Source organism: Haliotis asinina, chromosome 16 (assembly GCF_037392515.1).
Source record: "Haliotis asinina isolate JCU_RB_2024 chromosome 16, JCU_Hal_asi_v2, whole genome shotgun sequence".
Taxonomy (NCBI): Eukaryota; Metazoa; Mollusca; class Gastropoda; order Lepetellida; family Haliotidae; genus Haliotis; species Haliotis asinina.
In genome coordinates, this window is record NC_090295.1 from 35,831,274 (window position 1) to 35,855,135 (window position 23,862).

General features: G+C 37.7%; 1 protein-coding gene across 2 annotated transcripts in view; it reads right to left on the bottom strand.

Moving 5' to 3' along the window:
• Positions 1 to 1,635: 1,635 nt before the first annotated feature.
• Positions 1,636 to 23,862, bottom strand: part of LOC137267556 (phospholipid scramblase 2-like) — a 37,328-nt gene continuing 15,101 nt past the window's right edge. Inside the window, exons 2-11 of one of the 2 annotated variants that reach the window (XM_067802033.1) lie at positions 19,096 to 19,152; positions 17,991 to 18,173; positions 17,619 to 17,750; positions 16,233 to 16,310; positions 13,740 to 13,816; positions 11,409 to 11,539; positions 10,817 to 10,937; positions 9,080 to 9,182; positions 8,172 to 8,230; positions 1,636 to 7,904 (exon numbers count right to left, since the gene is read on the bottom strand). In XM_067802033.1, the coding sequence (XP_067658134.1) occupies positions 7,854 to 7,904; positions 8,172 to 8,230; positions 9,080 to 9,182; positions 10,817 to 10,937; positions 11,409 to 11,539; positions 13,740 to 13,816; positions 16,233 to 16,310; positions 17,619 to 17,750; positions 17,991 to 18,173; positions 19,096 to 19,152 (992 nt within the window). In that variant the 3' untranslated portion in view covers positions 1,636 to 7,853. The remainder of the gene's footprint in view (positions 7,905 to 8,171; positions 8,231 to 9,079; positions 9,183 to 10,816; positions 10,938 to 11,408; positions 11,540 to 13,739; positions 13,817 to 16,232; positions 16,311 to 17,618; positions 17,751 to 17,990; positions 18,174 to 19,095; positions 19,153 to 23,862) is intronic. The other variant, XM_067802034.1, reaches the window with a different exon arrangement.

A 23,862-nucleotide genomic window follows, 5' to 3' on the forward strand; every position in this document is an offset into this window, starting at 1 on the left:
TCGAACTCCTGTCTTCGGTTTTAACAACTAGGCTACCCCAACGGTCCCGGTTACTTTGAAGTTAACACTGACTTGACGCATGTTTTGTTTTGTTTGGGTCTTTTAAAGATTACACTGACTCTGCTCTTATTTCATCGCCAGTTTAAAATACCAAAAAACTTGTTTGTTATCTAATAAGTCTTTCCTGGTGTGTAATCATCGAAATTCGAACATACGGAGCCTACCGCAGGCAATGATGTGATTTATATGGAGAAGTTCAGGGGCGGATCCAGAGAAGGGGCACTCTTGGACTTCATGATATACTAGTAGGGGCACCTCTCTTCCTCCCCTTCCCCCAGCTCATCCCCACCCCACTCCCCAACCAGTACTTCAAAATCCGGGATCCCCATGGTCCCTAGTATGTTGATCTTGGTCTACCTTCACTTGTTGGCGATCTATAACGTGTTTTTATAGTGTCTTGTCATTTATAGTTAATTAATTCTAGATGTAATTACGATTTTTAAATGTATTTCTGTGATAATCCCGTTCTACTCCCGCCATGTACAGAAGTTCTTGAAACACACGCACGCACGCACGCACGCACGCACGCACGCACGCACGCACGCACGCACGCACGCACGCACGCACGCACGCACGCACTACCCCTGCTATTTTTTACTGTCACACTTCCTGAGACAGGACAGGTTAGTACGGCATGTGACAAGCGGGACGATGGCCTATATTTTATGAACGCTTCATTTTTTCCTGACTCTATCGAATGTAGCCAACACTATTTTTATCGGCATTTACCAGTTCAGATGTGAAAACGATACATATTGCAATATCCTGGTCGAAAACTGGTATTGTGACCATGCATATTTGTGGCAGTGGTGTGGTGATGATTGCAGTGATGGTGATGGTGACGATTTTGGTAATGGTGTGGTAATGATGGTGACAGACTAACAACTAGTCTCTGAAATGAACATAGTCTACTGAAAAAAGTTCATAGTTAAAAGATAATAATATAATGAAATGGAGCCCTGAGACTCTCTTAATTTTCAGAAGCTAGGAGAATCTAGACTTGCCACATTTTCTAGACTTGCATGGGCTTTCTTGGATATATTTGCTTCAGGGTGTGTACACAGACTATGGTGGCGATGAAGATGTCGATTGTGACGAGTGACAGTGGTGGTGGTAAAAATAACATTTAACAAGCATAGTGATGTTGTTGTGTTTTCGCTTTAAAAATCAACCATTAACTCAATTGCAAGTAAGTTCTTTTGCTTAAAAATACTTCTCGCAATGCACTGCAATATATATCACAATATATGCTTTCGTGGCAATATATCCAAATATGTAAGGTATTTGCAATACTCATCCCTGCGAAACACTCAGCAGAATTCCAGATATATAGCATGCTTTGTTGGAATAGAGATGCATGCCTAAAATGTCCTGCATGACATGGATCATTGCTTACAATATCAATCACTGGATTGTCAATGTTGATTCCTGCAGCCCTCAGTATTGCTAAATTAGGCTCAGATCAGCATTACGTCAGGTGGGCAGCAAAATGATGGAGCAAGGAAATAGTCTTTTTTAAGTGCAAGATTTCACTGGTCAACCATTATCACTTGTAACTGACAACAAACAACCCTCATTGTTTCATATATGTATATATTCTCCCAGAAAACATGTAGAGTTTTATAACATAAATTTTTGGTAATATATGAAAATTTAACAAAAATATGTATAGCTCCTGTAATTGTTGAGGAATGATTTTTTTCAGGAAGTGAAGTTCGAAACAAACAGACTAAACTGTCACACCATAACATACAGCAGTAATCATTGACAGGGTACAAAATAGTGGGAGCAGGCACAAAAACATTGACAATGCAATATTTTGGGGTTGAAAACAAGACATGGCTGTTCAGACCGTAAACCCTGATTTCACGTTGAGGGAGTTCTGTATGATTGTCTGTGATGGTCTACTTTATATCCAAGCTGTAATACTGCATAAGAAACTGAAGGCAGCAAGTGGTAGATTGAAATGTCACACAAATATATTTCATTGAGCACAAATTGTCATTGTAACATAAGTATATCTCCTTATGAAGCTACCTGAGGTGAACTCTGAACAGTGAATGAGGATAGTTTTATGCTGCTTTTAGCAATATTCCAGCAATATCACAGCAGAGGATCACCAGGAATGGATTTCACACATTGTACCCTTGTGGGGAATCAAACCCTTGTCTGTGGTGTAGTGAGCAAACACTTGAACCACTGGGCTATCCCACCATCCCAGGTGAAGTCTGTTGGGCAATTAGTGCTGTGGTTTTCAAATCAGCTTATCCATGTTTTATATGTCGAAAATAAATTTGGATCTCTGTTGTGGATATTTTACACACTGTCATTCTGTTGACTAGATCTGTGGCATTTATACCGTAAAGAAAGTACCCTTTATCCTTAGCAAAAGATTTCATTTCAGTAAGACTGTCAATCTGTTAAAGAGTGCAGACGCAAGGAGCATCAGGTATTACAAACTGAAGGCTTATGACCACTAACTCATCTTGGACAAATCAGACAAAGGTAACTGACAATAACTCTACAAAATAATTTATCATTTTCATTAAAAGGTGTGACATTTTTCACAAAATAAACCTCAATCATGGTTGACCTTTTTCTAATTTCTCCTCCTTAATTGATGCAATACATCATTAAAAGCCAGAAACCATTGGTCTCAGCAACAGCAAAAATAGTCTACGGGGAAATTTTGAATCAAATACATTTCACAACACATCTACTAAAAAGAATACACATACAAAGATTATTATTTTATGGGGATGAGAGAACAGAGGTAAAGAAGAAGAAAACGGGCTGGGCATCTTTTGATTCATGTTAACTAAAACAATATACATGTAACATATACTGAGGGGAAAAATAAGGAATCATATGAAAGGACATGTGTCCAAGGTTTTTCTTGTAACACATAGCTTGTGAAGGAACCTGGAAAAAAATAAAAATAACACTTGTGCATTCATGTGATCCGTTATTTTTTTTCCTCAGTATATATCATAAATGACCCCAGAATGATCAAATACTTGGAACTCTGCAGATTTGTGGGAAATTCTCATCCCTGAATAATATGACCTCTAATGACCATGACCTTGTTAGAATGCCCAACACATAGATTCAATACCACTGTATATTTCTAATCCTATATATTAAAGTATTCATACACAGTATTTGTCAAACCTTGCTATGATCAAGTGACTGTCAGTGTTGTCCAATCATGTGTCAGAAATTTCTCAAATCTGTAGAGATGCATTTACCAACAAAAATGAAATATCCCTGTAATAAAAAGAAGGGTGATAACTAAACAAGCAATCAGAATGAACTACAGTCAAATATGTTCATCTTTATAGAATGTTTCTATTACCATAATTACAACACAAAAAATAAAAACTGTAACTGAGAAGATATCACAGACTGCACTCACTGAAAGATAAAATACATTGGCCTCATCCTGCCAAAATTAGTATATCATCATCTGAGAAGTATGATTATCTTCAGCATGTATAAGAACAATCTAATCTAAAAATATGATAGCAAAATAGTTTAATTCTTGCTGTTGCATTTACTGATCATTTCTGATAGATCATTTATTGTTTGACAGCTGATCTAAACTAATGTTTTTTTTCTATACAGTCATAACTGTTTTATTAAAAGGAATCAATACACATGAACTTAAATGAGTCTCTGTGATCAAGGATCTTTCTGATTCCAGACAGCACTTGATGTAGGATTGGGTGAAAGCAGAGACCATATAATGTCGTCAAATGTAACATGTTAGTTTTGGGATTACACTTTAAAATACAGATTCTAGTACTTTTGTTACATTGAGTCCCATCCAGGATTACAATCCACTCTCTGAGTCAGGCACCTATACATGTCAGCCAATGAACCCACTGGCAGCTTCCACAAAGGTGTAAGTTGGACCACAGACAGTCAAAACTAAGGAAATGATGGTTAAGAGAATGAGAGACAGACTGCAGTTTTTCCTGCCCTAAGTTTCACATTAAGTGGACAATAATGATAATTCTGTGTTCGATGTATTAAGAGACCCACTCCAAGAAGTGCTCCCTGGCCAACCACCAAACCAGGGTGCAAGTAATTTTACTATGTGCTAAGCATTTAAGCACACAATTAAGTCCACTGTTTCTTGCTTAAATCTCACCTGTGTGGGTTATAATTTATTTTAAGCAAACAATACTTGATAGTAATAACTCAAGGGATCAGATGGTCAGACTCACTGACTTGGCTGAGATATAACATCATATCCCAATTGCGTAGATGTTCAAGCAACCTCATTATGTCTATAACTCCATTGTCCAGATTTTATTACAGACTGCTGTCATGTAGCTGGGTACAAACCAACACAAAACACACCGAAAATGAAAAATGGACCTATAACCCCCTCCCTCCCCCTCCCCAAGGACCCAAATAGGGACAGCCAATGGAGATTAGAATTTTAGTCTTTAGTGACCCATGCTTGTCGTATGAGGCAGCTAACAGGATCCGATGGTCAGACTTGCTGTCTTTGTCGACAGAGTCATTGTACCGCAATTGCGTAGATCGATGCTCATGATGTTGATCACAGGATTATGTGGTCCAGATTGTTGACTATTTACAGACCGTCTCCATATTGCTGGAATATTGCTGAGTGTGGAGTTAAACAACAAACCAACCAACCAACCAGCCAAAAGGTACAGCAAAGGAATTATTGAGCATATTACAATATTCTTTGTATTACAGTGATTGCATATAGATAAGCCCTTGACAGAAATGGGTTAATCAATATACAGTAATATGCATACATCTTGATCCCTGCCTCACCCAGGATAACCCAGGCAATCATACTGTCAGCCAATTTCATTGTTATCATTTGGACAAATCTGAACTTATAATGACTGAGTCAGTATTTACAAAACCATCAAAGACCACGTAATTGTTGTTTTCCAAAGCAAACCAAACTTAAGGCACAAATTGTGTTGATTTTATCAAAGAAGCAATACGTATTCTTGTCAAATATTGCTGCTTATGTGACCTGGCATTGTTGGAAAAGACACATAAATAGTGGCCAGTCTGGTGAGTCATCATTTGATTGTGTTTGCTTGCCAAGTTACAATTGCATTCTCAGATTACATGTAATGTAATTTCCACACTTACATACAGTACATAAACCTTCAAAATGCAATCTATGTACATCCCCAAATAACTCATTCATCAGACATTGTACATCAACACTGATGATAAACTCATTATCTCTCTTAAAGAGTTAATAAATGTCTGTCAGAAAAATAATATAATAATCATATTTTGTGGTGTAAACAATTTTCACAAAAAATGAAGATATTACAGATCATCATCATGGGGTTAAACTTTGTTCAGTCTAAAACTGTTACCATGTGGGTGATACTCTGTGAGTTTGTCTGATTGCTGCACCTATTATCATAACCATATTGTTAAACCCAGAGATGCCAACCCCCATGCATCGGAAACAGTACTTTCAAGGATCAAAATGAGTAGCTTCACAATAAAATTAGAAGTCAATTAAATACTTAAAATTATGATGGATTCTGAGAAAGAAAATAAGACAGTAATCAAAAGTAAGCCTTAACTTCATATACCTCCAGGAGCAGATTTACAAATTATCAGCATTACATTTAGTTGTGTAATCTCTTTTTGGTGAACAGACATTTAATCAACAAAAATATGATCTTATATACACAAATTTTAAAGAAGTTTCTTCAAACTTTGCAAAATTTCTAGTGCAATTGCATTGGTGTAGTTTGAGGATAAAATCATTGAGGTTGGTGCCTTTGTAAACCTCATAGTATCTGAAACTGCTACCATGTATGTGATACTCTGTTGGTTTACTTCGTCATTTCACCTCTTGTCATGAATCTAACTTATATGCTATCATCACAAATATTGTCATGAACATGTATTTTGGCAGATGTGTAGTTATGGGCTAATGCTTTAAAGGTATTAATACCCTAGTCATCATAATTCAAACATTTGTAAATAATGCTCTTTGCAAAATAAGTATAGAATATCAACATGAATTATGCATGGGTGAATATATACTAATAAAAATAATTATGGAGAAAGGCATTTATAACATTCATCACAAAATCAATACAATATCAACATGAATTGATGCATGAGAAAATGTACAGTGACAAGAAAATATGTTTCTAAGGATCATGAATTTATATACATTTTTCAGCTCATTTTTAACTACCAAAATATTCAAATATTCATGGACCCTGAAAGTTTATGTTTGGATTACACATCTGAATACCTAGCTGTCTGATAAATTGATAAGAAGAGTGACTGCTACACTTAAAGTACAGAAGCAATGTAGTGTTAAACAACAACCGAAAAACCATTATGTTTCCCTTGAGAACATTGTAACATGGTAATAAAGAAGTACATGTTCACATTTTACCTTCTTGTCCATTGTATGATGTATTTTCGTTCGGACATCAGCAACAGTATACATATTCTTAAACCACTCACTGCATCTAATGTGAAAAGCAATGTTTCCAGTCTTTCCCATCATCCATCTTGGATTTCAAAATGGTGGCCAAAAACAATAAAGTGCCACCCTTTTTGACCTTAACTTCTATTCTGTTTCTATTTTTAGTTTATATTTGAAGCATATATACTGTTAAGGATTACTTGTAAATAATTCTTCATATCTGACTTGGAATGATAATGGTGTTGAGGACTGGAATGTAAAAGTTCATTTCACAGAATGTATTTACTAGAGAATGACAAATATATGTCAACTGGTTTTGGTCCTGATAAAACATGGTCAACAGCAATTAGCATACTGTGTTTGAGGGGGCATCAATCTCATACTGCAACATGGTATCTTAGTGAGCTTGTACTCAAAAACCAACATCTTTCAGACAATTACCTTACTAGTATGGCAACTGGTGAAAGTGATTTCAGCTGAAAATCAGCTGAGGGTCTGGGGGCCGAAACAATGTATGTAAGAATTTACAATGAAATTCTGAAATTTGACAGCCCAAGAGACATAGGTGTGGGTACGCTGATATTGATAAGTGGGACCTCAACCTCCTATATATTTTCTCCCCGGATTTAGACAAATCTCACTATCAGCTGATTTGCATTTGAATCCACGGATTTCCGCGGAAATCTGACATCCCTGCATCAGCATGTGTTCCACACACACAAATATCACCATAAATCATCTTCAGAAAGGCCTTAAATGGACCCCTTAAACACCTTTTCCCCTCACATCCTCACAAGATCTCTTGAAATTTCTGGTTGTTTGGGGTAATAATATAGCACTGTTATTATTGCTAGAAAATAATTCAGGTTTATAAGTTGCATCTCTGTAAGCCATTGAAAAATAGCCATGTTACAAAATTCATGTAATGACAAAATGGCTACAGGGAAAGCTTTTCAGAGTTATCTCTGTTTAGTAAATATACCATTTCCCGGACATATTTTGTGACAAATTTGATGAACATTGGTCCATTGGTAGTGAGCTTGCCCATTCAATACCACTTTTGCACATAAATATAAAAAAAATGTACCAAAAAAATGGGGGTCAGTTGAAAAAATTACAAAGCTATATGTTTTTACAACCTTTGGTAATACAAATGTGATTCTTTGGTGTGGTTCTAACAAGAATGATATTTACGAGAATTATTGGAACACACATTGTTCCAACATCTATTTGTGGCTTTAGGTGGAGACCATTATGTCTTCTTTGTTGTTCTGCTAGCTGCCTTCAACGTAGATCCTTTGGCAGGGGTATGTGTTCTGTTGTTGTTCCACTAGTATCTCCTGTTGTTGTTGTTCTGGTTGTGTTCAAAGAACATGAAGTCCTGTCGCAGAGAAGAACAAAGAATTGTAAAAGATATTTATTTTAAACTTTGTTTCCTTAAAAACAGCTTGCATAATCCTTATTGTTTTTCTTTGTTTTGTTTGTTTGACTGTGAGATCACACATTGGTTGGGGTGTGATGACATGCAAAACAGGTAATCTTTCAACCCAGTGTGCCTCTTATGACAAGCTTGCTTAAGATTCATCTCAAATGCATGCCAGGGACAGTTAGGTCTTAATCTGAAACAAATCCATGGACATGAACTTACAATAAGGAACACCGCTCCAAGCATGACAGCCTTCATCTTGACATCAAGGTCCATAGGAACTGCAAGACAGAGGAGATGGAGACATCACTCACAGAACTCAACAATTTATTGCACTTAAGGACTATTAACAATTTATGGCCGTGGGGATGATGATTATTTTTGGGGAGAAGCACATACAATATGAATGACCCCATACAATTTATGTACAAAGTAAATGCCTGTCATGTACAAAATCAATGACCCACCCATAGTACATATGTGCGAAATTGACAACCACACATCCCCTCCTACCCACCACCCCCACCCTCAAGGACAAACTAAGTGACCCCCATCTAAAATCATCATCACCCCTAGCAATAAATTATGAAGGGTCCCTTACTGACATTACTATAGGAAAGTCTATACACTTCAGGCACTAATTACTTTCAGAGGCCAGGATAGTTGACTAAGTTGACTTCTCAAATTTTGTAGTGTATGTTTGATAGAGATTATTGTACTGTGGTAGTCTGACATGCTACATGATTTATTACAATTCCATTTCAGAACATTACGACCAGACCTGCAATATTCCTGCAATTGTCCTTTTGTGTGACCATAGACTTTTGGATTTAGGAAAGTATTGATGTGCACAACATTAACGTTAACCAGAATAGGCAGTGGTTTCTTATCACGAGTGAGTTGGGTTTTAGACTACTTTTAACAATATACCAGGGACCCCAGAAATGGGCTTCATACATTGCGCCTGTATAAGGAACTGACACTGGGTCATTACCATGACAAGGGAACGCTTTAACCACGAATCCAACCCAGCAGCAGATTCCAGCAGCAACCAGGTGGACATCTCAGGCAGCATAAAAGGACATACGTTGTCTAATAGAGGAAATATGTCAATAACGACAGGAACTCACAGGAAACACCAAAGTTGTCAGCATCAGTGTAGACCTCTTGGAGATATCCGCTCCACTGTTTGGAGATCTTGCCGACCTGGTTCTCCCCATTGGCTGATGATACCTAAAGGTACAGTCCATGGTTTTACCAAACAATGTACTTTCTTAGGTGTACAAATTGAAACATTTACATTCAGATTCCCAAGACCACAAAAATGCATGAGTGCTGAAAACAGTCAAACAAACCATTGCAGATTTCCAGGTATATATAACTTGACATATTTTTGTCTTCTGAGAAATACTCTGAGAGTTCAAACAGGTTTATTTTATTTTGTTTAACAAGGACATATGAAATTCTCAGAAATCAATATCAGTATGCCAGTTGGAGACACTAATGCATAACATGCATAATAGTATCTTGCTAGGAAAGTGCAGTATACTGGGGTGGATGTTATTTTCTGTACAAATATAGGACAATATATATACATTTAGGGGCTGCTCCTAAATTATTTTCAGTACACTGTTATATTCATATTCTCAGTGTTTGGCACTTTTGAAAGTTACTTTGCTGATATTTATTGTTGATCAAGTGATATCTTGTTAGAGACAATCGATCTGCATGATCTGTATTGATCACATCCTCATACCTCATGTTGTTAACGGTTATCAACATATATGATTCATATTGACAGCAAGCCCTCGTATATTATATATCTAGTTAATGATAATCGATCTCTGTAATCTATGTCAATATCAGTCCTAGTATGTTACACACATGCCCAGTCCACAATGACTATATTGATATCGATAACCATCACTCGTATATTACATATTCAGTCAATGATTATTGATCTCTCTTATCTATATAAATAGTCAGTCCTTGTACATTACACACATGCCCTGCGTACAACTTATCAACCGACAGTGACATTACTCTATTGTTCTTAGAGGACTGTGACTTTTTCTTGCAAATATCTGTCAAATCTGATACAAGCTCGCTTCCTCAGGCAAATATCTAAATAATGTCTTTCTGCCCCGGCATTATCTATATAATGACCCTCTGCATTGAGCATTATCTTAAAAACCATCCTCTGCCCCTGAACTTTGGATTATTACTTGTTTTGAAGATTGATACGAACTTGTCTTGCCATCAACAAATACTGAATTTCCAGTAGGTAGTATCGACATTTGGTTACAAGCCAGCCACCTTTCACTTACTAGCTTTGTGGTTTTATCTAATAGGCTAAGAATGATCACTATGAAGAATGAGATTGTTTATCAGTATGAACTGCGTGTTCCTTGCAAGATGGGTAGTGCGGGAAGCGCATATGCAGGGCATGGATAGCACACGCGATGCATGTGCATTGCACCTGCAAGGCGAGGCGTTGGCTGCCAGTTGATTTCATCAGTGAATACCAAATATAGAAATTATATGTAAACTACATCTTTGGACCGCTGCCATATAGCTGGAATATTGCTGAGTGCGGCGTAAAACTAAACTCACACACACACATCTTTGGTCGGTTTATAAGTTGGATATAACATGACTTGTGGGCATTATTGAAATGTAAGCCCACTTCCCTGAGGAAATTTATGTGGGCCTTCAGCCCTTGGGCATTTCTCACCGGAAGCGGACTTACTTACTTTTCAATAATGCCCACGGATCATGTTATATCCTACACATACTAATTATGCTTCACTAATGAGTCTGTGGTTATCTCCCTGACATGTTCAACGCCCTGTGGAAACCTGACGTACCAGAAACTCCTGGTCTTGTGTACAGCAAGGACCTTGGATGATACATCCAGGGCCAACTATGGTCAGGATCGTCTCCATGTTGGGGTCTAGGATGGCGTACCGGGGCTCCATGCAGCTCTGCCTGTGTGGAAAAGAGTGAGTGAGTGAGTGAGTGAGTGAGTGTGTGAGTGAGTGAGCGAGCGAGAGTGTGAGTGTCAATATGGTTGTCATGGAAGCTGGATCCTTATTTTGTGGGCAAGTTTTGAGATAATTAACCATCATAAGACAATTCAGTCCAAAGATCTGAAAATAATCCTTAGACTATCAAAATGTTTCAAAGCTCAAACAATGACACAGCTTACAGATGTTTTTCTGGTTCTTAAAATGTTTCCCTAAAACTGCAAACATGAAAACAAAATCACAAACTTCATAAAAATTAAAATGATTTTTTCATGCATTATTTCCTCTGCAATTATTCTAAAAGTGCTTCTTTGAACCTTGATATACACTAGTTCTTTGGTTTGGTATGTCTTGTGCATCTGCATGGTTTCTATGGAACTCTGAAGACAAATTGCTGTTTGAAACAAGACGTATAACACTAGAACCTACTCACAGTTGTTTAACGTAACCGACCAGCTGTCCGACAGGGGCCTCTATACTGCACATCTGTGCACAACGGTCAGCTCCGGCACAGCAGTTGCACCCTGCACAACACTTGAACTCACGCTCCACTCGTATCACCTCCTGATGAACAGAGTCACACAAGTGAATGAATGGTTCTTCGAAATGATAAACATTAGGAATAAAATTTATGAGTAAAGATCTTTGAACACCAATGAAGATCTGGATTAGAATTGGTCAAACCCAGGCTTGTTATAAAATGCAACTACTGGGATCAGGTTATCAGGCTTGCTGACTTGATGGATGCATAGCATGGTATCAGTTGTGTAGACAGATGCTCATGTTGTTGATCACTGGATTGTCCAGACTATTATTTGCATATTGCTGCCATATATCTGGAATACTACAGAGTCTGGTATTAAACAAACCAACAACTAACAAACATATTGTCTTATTGAGCGGTGTTACCAACCAACCATCACTGGACACTCTGGTCCAGACTCAATCATTTACAGACTTGGTGAATGCTGCGTTAACAACATACAAATGAACAAAACCACATAATACCTACTCCTTCAAAAAGGATGCACAGTGCCTTTATATATATATATGTTAGAACAAGTACTGACATGACTAAGGTTAAAACTTGAAGCCAACAGCTCATTAACATGGACAGGTAACAGCAATGAAGAAACGTAAGCCAGGATTTTTATTAATGCTGACGGCAAGCGGTGACAAGCACTGATACTGATATGTCAAACAAATGGCAGTCAGTTGGATTAAAAATATGGATAGTGGCAGAGATTAATTATAAATCTATATTGTGATGCCATGAGTGTGTGAGTTTTACAACAGTTTTAGAGATATTCACACATAGTACCTATGTAGGTAATCAAACCTTGCCTTCAGCGTGATGAGTGAACACTTTCACCTCAAGGCTACCCAAATGCACCTGTGACATCTTGAATAATGGACAGCATAATATATCATTACATGGAATTATTCTAGGAGAATGGCATGGATAAAATACACAAAATTACAACAGTGGTTCCTCTATGTAACATTTTATAGTTTGTTTTGGGGTTTTCTTGCTTTAAAAATAATATTCTTGCTTTAAATAACAATAAGGTAACATTACCAAAACAATTGGGATAAATAATTGTTGATCATTGATTCACCAGTTAATTCACATTTAATGTCAATTACAGTGCACCCTCATTATAAGCCACCCTGGATGTAATGACATGTTTTTGCTAGAACAGTCTTTCCTGCCTATGTAATACCCTGGTTATAATGCCAAACTGGACATAATGCCATTTGCCATTGGTTTTTTTAACCAAAGTCATTTCCCCTTGATTATAATGCCAATTGCACTTGATGCATTTAGAGTACATACCTTAAGTGGTTAACTGACATGACTCAAATTAATTGACCAAACACAATAATGCCATGTAATCTCTAATGGAATAACATATCAGACAATACACTTCCTGAGACCTACAAGCAACAAGTCACCTGCAGCCCGGATGCTAGGATTATCCAGTCATTCAAGGTTCATTACTTGAGACATCAGCTCAATCTCCTTGTTTATTTCACAGGGCCTCTAACAATCCTACATTCCATTCCATTTCCTACATTGCAATAATGCCACAGTGGATATTATAAGTTGTTCACTGGTCCATGAGGGACCAGTGAACAATGTATTTACCTTACCAAACACCTTAATGTTAATTTTGAACTGTTTGAAGCAGGGCTATTGAATCGTGTACTTCATCAAACCTGGGTGAATCAAACTATTCGAATCTTGTATCTTTCTGTTTTTTCCAAGAGGTATTGTCTCAGTAAAGTCACCACGACGTAATTACCCTTCTTAATATTCACAGGAACTACATTTGAACGATTTGTCAAAACTTATTTACTGGAAAGAGAGTCAAATGTTTTCATAGCCAAAGCTAGATTTTGCAGGCGACACAAGAAAAACAGATTTAGAGTTATCTCCATTCCATATATTTCAATTTGCAAAAGATTGGTAATTTCCGTGCATCACGTGCGATTTAATGTTATTCAAGTAACTACCACGAAGTACTGAACGAGTTGCTATTGGAACACACTGGGTACATTGAAAATACATGTAATAGAAAAACACTCAGCCAATCAGACAGCGACATTCATGTGTGAGGTATATCTCATTTTATATAAGTTTACCAATAATGGAAGACCAAATACAGATGCAAACCAAATTGGCCCCGAGGTAACAAAGAGGATCGTAATGTTAGGGCCACTAAATTTCAATGTTGATAACTGACTTAGAGCTGTAGCTCACCTGGTTATGGTTGTCCGTTATATGCATTATGAACCCTCTCTGAGGCCCACAGCACTGTCTGGTACAAGTATCGGATTCTGAAAAATCAAAATAGTCCAATGTCTCATATCTTTATGTAAAGATAGGGCCACGTATATATATACTATAGCGATGAACCCCACACCCTTGACATATACTTTAAGCAAATACAAAATGATTGACATTACCCCAGATAACATAAGAAGCATGTGTGAAGCTGGAGAGTCAACAGTCATAGACTTATCCCACTAGGTTCCCATTTACTGCTGGGTGAACAGAAGCAATTTTGAACAAACTCAGCTGTGAAAGGGGAGTCAACATGTGCCTTCATTGTAGGACAGGACTAAAGTCGAAGAAATTAGCAGAAGTCAAGCTGCCAAACATGGTTACCTGAGCTCTATGCACATGACCAAACATTATAACAATTTAATCAACATTTTAGCATCACTGGTGAAAATTCAAAAGACAAACAAGAAAAGTGATATGATAGCCAAGTCAGCTGACAGGGAGTACAAATTAACACTGATTTTAAAGATTTCTACCCTGGAGTTCCATTTATGAAGGGTTCTCTTGTGCCAATCATATTCAAACCTTAATTTAAAAACAGGAGCAGACGGATCCAAACATTAATAAAAGTAGAAAAATTCTTATTTACTAGATCTAAATGTGAAAATTATTTATTGAAATATTAAAACTTTGAAAACTAAGTAAAAGTCTTTAAATTTATTATATGATGTAGAGCGAGCTTTACATCACTTTTAGCAATATTCCTGCCACATATCACCGTGGGGAACACCACAAATGGGCTTCACACCTTGTGGGGAATCGAACCCAGGTCTCCAGCATGACAAACAAACACTTCTATCACTAGACTATGCTACTGCACCCTATGATGTTGATCTAACTACTTAACCATAGAAACAACTTATTAAAAAATGTACATAAAGAAAGTTGACCAGTTGTTGTATGAGTGAGCTACTGAGGATACAAAGAGCTTTTATGTTGGAATGAAAATCCATGGCAGGCAGCAGATGGGAAACACAGAAAAATACAGTGTGTTAGCAATGGCTATCTGTAGTTCAGTGTTCCTAAAATACACATGTATACCCTGATGAGGCATCGCATGGAAGTGGATACTCACATACTGCAAGATATTCTACACTGACCGCAGGGGTGACTACTTGGTCCATTTTCATTCTTGTGACTGTACTACAAGGGGTGCCCACACTATAATCTCAGTCCCTGAACCACATTATTTTCCCTACTGCCTTGCCCTTTCTGCAATGCTAAAGCCCTAGATGAAGTGTCTTCAGGTTCTGAATTTTCTCCCTGGGACTCCCTTTTCAATATAAATGGGTACTATCAAAATTAAATAAATTTATATATGGATAGCTACAGTTGTATTTCAATTGCTGTCAGCTGTCTCCATAAAGAAAGACTGAGTTTAGTTTTATGTCACTTTTTAGCAATATTCTAGCAATGCCATGACAGCTTCACACATTGTACCCATGTGGGGAATCAAACCCGTCTTTGGTGTGATAAGCGAACACTGTAACCACTAGGCTACCCAGCCAACCCTGTCTGAGTCAACAGTATGGAGGTAGTAATAAAACAACTTCAAGGGTATCACCACTCAAACCAAAGAAAAGATAACTCCAATCTGAAGTTGTTATTAATCATTTTAGCCAACTGTCCGGGATGACATAAAACAGCCTAAACTATGTTTTAATTATAAAGAAATGTGAGCATTAAAAAGTTGTGCTCACTTCTTATGCAAGCTATCAGTGATGTTTCTTGCATCTATAAATTCCTTTCGATTTAATTCTATGATAAATATTACATTCATCTGTTACAGATTATTTTGTTTCTTTTATATTGGTTTAGACTGCTTGAAATACCAGTGGATATTTACCCTAAACACAGCTACCTTACGTTGTATAATTTGAAGTTGGACGTAAATTTTGAGACTAGGATAAGGAATGGCCACATTTGGTCAATAATGGTGTATATGCAAGAATACTCAACATTATTTTTATATTCAAACATTAAAACTGTTTTCTGTGTGAAAATTATCTTGTAAATGTAAAAGCAAGACAGGATAACATTACTAAGAATTAGTGAGCTTCTCATTTACATGGATAGTGTAAATTAAATTATGTACAGGATAAATTTCATTTTTTTTCATAAATGTCCAGCGTATACATGAATTTCATGAATTTCATATGTAATGAATTTCATGTTAAAGACTTTGAAAATATACCTATGTTCATCAATAAAGATGTCATGATCTGCAATTTTCAAAATGATAATCCAACTCACTGACTGTCTATCACAAATTATGATGCCTAAATTTTGCACAATTCAGTTTGACAGCAATTCACAAATGTATTTCATATGTTAACATTGTAAGTGGACTGAAGGGCTTTCTGCTGAATAAAAAATTGAAAGTATGTTAAAAAAAATGTTGGAACTTACCTTCTGCAGCAAAGTAGACCTGCTGACCGAGACTGTTCCGTATCACATACTTGTTCGCTGTCTCAAACCCAGTTATCACTGGAATCAAGAATGAAAACCTCAGTTGTTTTAATCAAGATGATTCATAAACATACTGATATATTTATCTTGGTATTGAACATACTTTGCCATATCCTAGCAATGGTAATCTTGATAGATTTAAACTACTTTCAATTGAGGCCTGCTGAGAAGTTTCACCCTTGACTTCTATGGAAGCCTTTCGCCCTTGACTTCTATGGAAGCCTTTTGAACTGCATTTATTTTGTTTTTCGAGGGTTTAAATGTCACAAAAAAAGTCACATAAAATCATACCAGTAACTTTGAACATCATGTTTAGTTTTGATGCCTACAGTTTCCAGTTTTGTTTATTACGAGTGAGTGCACAGAGAGGAAAAGTCAGGTGTTTGAGAAAGGATGGAGACGGCACTGCACAGGTTAATGAATGAATCAATAACTTTGTTGGCACTAGTGCCCATGCCTCTCGAACACCTTGTTGTCACTTTCACTGCACTCCTCCCTCGTAACAAATAGTGAACTGTGTCAATATTTTAATGATAGTTTGTTAAACAACTTTTTACATTTGTAGGACATGAACTCTGCAAAAATCTTATAGTGTTGGTCTGATGTTTCAATTATGATCAGTGTTTCACTGGGCAATTTACTTGTGTTAGTTTTCGAGTAAGATTGCCATTCATATGTTCGCTTTCGAGCCAAAGGAACTACAGTTAGGGGCTGATGGTTGACAGGTCTGTTGTAGAAAACTTGACTAAACTCAGTGTGTCTGCTTAAGGTGGTAGTAAAGCCTCAGGTGATGTAGATTTCAAATGTTAAACACTTTTCTGAAACCCATAGGAGAATAATGGGTTTCCAGGAACATAACTCTGCACAGGGAACTGCATTCCCTTAGACAAGAGAGCCAGACACAGGATGAGTGAGTGAGATGGGCTTTATACCTCTTTTAACAATATCCCTGCAGCATCTTGGCCAGGGACTTCAGAAATATGCTACATACACTACACCCATTACACCCAACATGGGACTCAAACCCTGCAACTCGGGTTGTTTGTTTGTTTGTTTGTTTGTTTGTTTAATACCACACAAAGCAATTTTCCAGCTGTATGGCTGCAGTCTGCAAATAATTAAGTCTAGACAGGACAAACCAGTGATTGACAACATGAGTATCAATCTAAACACACAGGATACAACGACATCAAGTCAGCAGGCCTGACCATCTGATCCCGGTTACTAAAGACTTCAAGGGCCCTTGGTTGTCAGCGAGACAGATGAATGCTACAATCGCTAGATTACCCACCACCCCATCAGAAACGGAAGCAATGGTGTACTGACTCTCAAGGATCTCTATCTGCTGCTGCACCAGGAGCTGGTCAATCTGGGTGAGGTACTCCAGTCCAGGAGGACATCCGGGGATTGCTTCAGGGCGCGACATCCATTGTACAGGTGGCCTCTGACCTGGCATCACTGCAATCAAAGTCAGATCATTCTACCCCTTTTCTCAACAGATAGATTTATACTCCATATCAGCTTAATTTGCTAAACATTCTACCTGACTTGGAGACTTGGAAAGTTTGAAGCGTTATAAATATAAGCTTATAACTAAATATTTACAATATTGTGAACGAATTTCAGCTTGGATATGATGTCAAGTTTTAATTAATCTAAAAATACACCTAAAAGTTGAATCCTGAAACAAACACCTACTTGCTTGGGGTGGAGCACCGAAGCCAGGTTGACCTCCATACCCTGGTTGACCTCCATACCCTGGTTGACCTCCATATCCCGGTGGGCCTCCATAGCCTGGCTGACCTCCATAACCAGGTGGACCAGGGGGTGGGCCATAGCCAGTCTGTCCAGGTAACTGTCCAGGTAACTGCCCAGGTGTACCTGTAAAATAAATGAGAACTGACAAATCCTCAAAATAAAAAAGAGCATGAATATACATAAAAACAGGTATACTCTACAGTGAAAAAAAACACCAACTGGGAAACTCACAGAGAGTAACAAACTTTGCCTTGTTTTCTTTAAAGAGGTAGCACTTTAAGCGCTATGCTACCCACATCGCTCGAACTGTATGAGTGAGCGAGTGAGTTAAGTTTTATGCCGCTTTTAGTCATATTTCAGCAATAGCACAGAGAAGAAAATGCCAGATATGGACTTCATACATTTTATGTAGCAAATGGAAACCAGGTCTTTGGCATGAAACTTGGCGACCCAACCACCCTTCAAGCTTTATGATGAGACTAGTAATATGTCCCTATCGATGCATTGATACTTCTTCTAAGATGATAGAAGTATCGATACATTCAAAATTGTATTGATATTTAGTTTTGAAAGTATTGGTTTAAATATGTTTGTGTATCATTTACACTTTGCAATTGCATACATCATGTTTTTTGATGTTATGAGAGTTACAAATGATTATCATTATATGTATTCTTTTTTCACGCACAAAGATGGGAGATCTGTGAGATTAAAAAATATTCATCTTTTCATGGAAAATTATAAAATATGAAATATTTCACTTCAAAATGAAACAAAATTTACTAAATCATGCCACGATAATAGAAATCATAACACATATCAAATTGTGACATGGGTTACGATATGAATCGATTCATGAAACTTAAGCATCATGACATTCTTAGTGTACTGACACACAATCAATCACAGTAGCACATTACTGCCTCTTAAGACCAGGACAAGAGACATATTCTCAAACAGACTCCTCAAGGGTATCTATCTATCACGCAAATTATTACATACACTGTCTCACTTCTCACTTCATGCCTGCAAGCACGCTACTCACCATTGTATGCTCCCTGCTGTGGTTGCATAGAAACTGGGGGCTGCTGGTTCATTTTGCCTGAAAAACAGGAATCCTGAAAGTAAGTGGCCTGTCAATGTCCACAAATTACATGTAAAATCCACCTAATTATTTTCTTACTTGTTGTTGGAAGTTAATATGGCTTCCATTTGGCTGAAACTATAAATAGGATCTCCCAATAAAATTGTGAGTGTCTACTGCATCTTCCACTTAGAATTAAACATCCCTTAACCCCTTCTCCCAATTGATTCTTCGGCTCCTCCTCCGCCCAAACACCAGAATGGTCAGTGTCTTACAGTCCTCTTCTGAGACTGTGCCTTCGGCCTAATGAATAGTGAGTGAGTGGGTCAGCTGTGCCCACAACACATACTAATGAAGACTGAGTGAATTCACTGTACCCACACCACAGACTAATGAAGACTGAGTGAGTCTACTGTACCCATAACACAGACTAATGAAGACTGAGTGAGTGCACTGTACCCACAACACAGACTAATGAAGACTGAATGAATCCACTGTACCCACACCACAGACTAATGAAGACTGAGTGAGTCCACAGTACCCACAACACAGACTAATGAAGACTGAATGAATCAACTGTACCCACAACACAGACTAATGAATAGTGAGTGAGTGAGACCACTGTACCTACAACACAATATTACTAATGAAGAGTGAGTGAGTCCACTGTACCTACAACACAATATTACTAATGAAGACTGAGTGAGTCCACTGTACCTACAACACAGACTAATGAAGACTGAGTCAGTGCACTGTACCCACAACACAGACTAATGAAGACTGAATGAATCAACTGTACCCACACCACAGACTAATGAAGATCGGGTGAGTCCACTGTACCCACAACATAGACTAATGATGACTGAGTGAATTCACTGTACCCACACCACAGACTAATGAAGACTGAGTGAGTGCACTGTACCCATAACACAGACTAATGAAGACTGAATGAATCAACTGTACCCACACCACAGACTAATGAAGACTGAGTGAGTCCACAGTACCCACAACACAGACTAATGAAGACTGAATGAATCAACTGTACCCACAACACAGACTAATGAAGAGTGAGTGAGTGAGTCCACTGTACCTACAACACAATATTACTAATGAAGAGTGAGTGAGTCCACTGTACCTACAACACAATATTACTAATGAAGACTGAGTGAGTCCACTGTACCTACAACACAGACTAATGAAGACTGAGTCAGTGCACTGTACCCACAACACAGACTAATGAAGACTGAATGAATCAACTGTACCCACACCACAGACTAATGAAGATCGAGTGAGTCCACTGTACCCACAACATAGACTAATGAAGACTGAATGAATCAACTGTACCCACAACACAGACTAATGAAGAGTGAGTGAGTGAGTGTGTGAGTCCACTGTACCTACAACACAATATTACTAATGAAGAGTGAGTGAGTGAGTGAGTGAGTCCACTGTACCCACAACACAGATTAATGAAGACTGACTGAGTCCACTGTACCCACAAAACATACAAATGAAGACTGAATGAGTGAGTCCACTGTACACCTAACACAGACTAATGAAGAGTGAGTAAATGAGTGAGTGAGTCCACTGTACCCACAACACAAACTAATGAAGACAGAGTGTGAGTGAGGTTTTATACTACTTTTAGCAACATCACCAGGCATGTAGCAAGACATTTTTTTCGTGTAAGTCTGATATGTTCCAAAGCTATTTATTTAGTTAAAAGGAACAATCATAAGCTCAGGCTTTTTTTATAATGGTAACTACACCCTTGGCATGGGATACCTGACGTGGGCCTTAGACATGAAGTGCAAATGATTTAACTACCATGTTGCCCAGCCATCTGCTAAAAGGAAGCAAATAGTGGTGATATTATTAAATATGGGCCAGTGACGGAAGGAAACCTGATCATGTAGCTGTTGCATACTTTGGACCTATGTTATCTGACACATATCAATTTAACACGAAAGCTAAATAATGAAGTCAGTGACTGTACACGACATGTGATGATAAGGAGTCTGTTCAGGCATCTGTTTCATTATTTATTGAATCCTGCCTCTGTCAGCAATTACAAGATTTCAATAAAGGAGAGAAATAGTTAAAATGTACACACACTTCTTGGACAACACTTGAAATCAGATATTTTTTATCAGTATTTTTCAACAACACAAATATTGTAGCTGGTGTTAGTTGGTACGTTGTATAATCTAGGTGCATGAACACATCTACCACTAATTTGCTGCTATTTACTGTGCAGATGGAATGGAATGATGTAGGACTGAAATACAATATTGTCATGTGGGAATACAATGATATCATGCTGGAATACAGTAATGTAATGCTGGAGTACAATGATGGTATGCCAAATTCAAACATGTCAGATAAGCTTCCATGGACATCATGAACAAATACAGTTATGTCCTGCAGGAATGGAATGATGTAAGACTGGAATACAATACTGTCATCTGGGAATACAAGGATATCAGACTGCAATACAATGATGTCATGCTGGAATATAATGATACCAGACTAAAATGACGTTAGAAGAGGTTGAGCTGGCCATAAGAGGTGACTAATGGGGTGATGACAGGTGGTCTGAGATTTGCTGACTAAATTGGTTGACACATGACATCATGTCCCATTTGCACAGACTGATGCTCATGCTGTTTATCACAGGATGGTCTCGTTTTTTTACAGACCACCATCACATAGTTCAAATATTCCTGAGTGCAGCATTAAACAACAATAAACTTCAAAAAAGACAACAGACCTGAATACAGTGATGTCATGTAAGAATATGAAGTCAGACGTGAATCCAATGGTGGCATTTGGGAATATAAAAGACAGCAGACTTGAAAACAATTAAATACAATGATGTCAGACCTGAATACAATGATGCCATGTAAGAATACAATGATGCCATGTAAGAATACAATGATGTCAGACCTGAATACAACGACACCATGTAAGAATACAATGATGCCATATAAGAATACAATGCCATGTAAGAATACAATGATGCCATCTAGGAATAAAATGTCATGTAAGAATACAATGATGCCATGTAAGAATACAATGATGTCAGACCTGAATACAATGATGCCATGTAAGAATACAATGATGCCATGTAAGAATACAATGATGCCATGTAAGAATACAATGATGTCAGACTTGAATTACAATGATGTCATGTAAGAATAACTGGCAAAGATTTAGTGCTGAAAAACAGGAAGTGAGAAAGTGTGGAAATGAAGAAGGAAGGATAGAAAAAAGGAGAGAGTTTCAAAAGCTCCTGGTTACAGTCACACCAGGGAGTGCACAAAAGCAGTCTTAAAGTTGTTTGAGGCAAATAGGTTCCGCAGGATAAATAGACCATATTGGCCTTATCACATTTACAATCAATGAATGCAACCAAAAGCGTGTATATACCTACTTAGTACACAAGCTCCAGTGTGTGATAAGGAAGTGATTCTGCCTGATTATTGTGTTTGATATGTACATGTACAAGCAAGACAGCCATTAACAGGAGCTTACGTACACATAACCTCCTGCTTCAAAGCTGGTTTGTATTTTTTCATTTTTCTCTCCTATGATAACCAGAACTCAATAACATGCTACAGAAATTCTGTGAGTGGGTGGGTTTGTGAGTTGGGTGAGTGGGTAGGTCTGTGAGTGAGTGGGTTACTGGGTAGTTGAACGGCTGGGTCAGTCAATCAGTCAGTCAGCTGACAAGTGAGTGGGTCAGTGAGTGAGTGGATCTGTCTGTCAGTCAGTCAGTTGACGAGTGAGTGGATCACTGAGTTAATGAGTCAGTCAGACAGCTGATCAGTCAGTCAGTCAGTCACTCAATCAGTCAATCAGAAGGGCACATGGTGATACTTTTACCCTTGAATAAATCCCTCATGCTCAGGCTTGAGCGAAATCCTAACATTCCCTTTAAATCAAATAAATGGTGGTTGTGACATTTGTAAATAAGAGCCATTCAAGGAAGGAAACAGGATCATAAAGTTGCTTAATGCTGACAGAAAGGTATGAACATTTACCATAAGCACAAACATGGTGCGCCTACACAAAGTACCATGAGTGAAGTAATATATCCATTCTCACAATGAACATCTGGGGAGTTCAGCTCTGCACATTAACTGTGGCAACATACTAACAGCCAGAATTATGTCATGTTTTCAGTCAAAAAACATATTTAGTTGACCGTATAATGTTCCTGGTTTGTATGTATGCCAGTGTTCACGAATAGTGTCTGACCCTCTGACAAATCTGGCAGATTTGGCAATGGTCAGACAGAAGTCCCCAACCTGCTGGCCCCAGTGTCTGACTGAATATATTACAATGACTTTGTCTGAAGTTGTTATTTGTGGCATGTGACACTTATTCACTGTTCATAAATATATGTTTATAATGTTTGTCATTGTATAATGTTAATAATTTCAATGCCAATTATGAGAAATGTTAAATCTGAAATGTGTGTTTAATTTTATTCTGAATTTTCAGTGGGTCAGACAGACATCTGAAACTTACAGGACCCAATGTCCTGTTGCTTTGAAACACCATTCGTAAACACTGGTATGCATGTATGTATTCAAAAACAAAGTACCAGTTATATATGTAACATGTATCTCTTGAAAAAGAAAACCTTCAGAAAAAATATGAAAGAAAATAAAGAGATTGCCTTGCCTTATACAAGTGAAGTTTATTCAAGATGCTTTGAAAAAC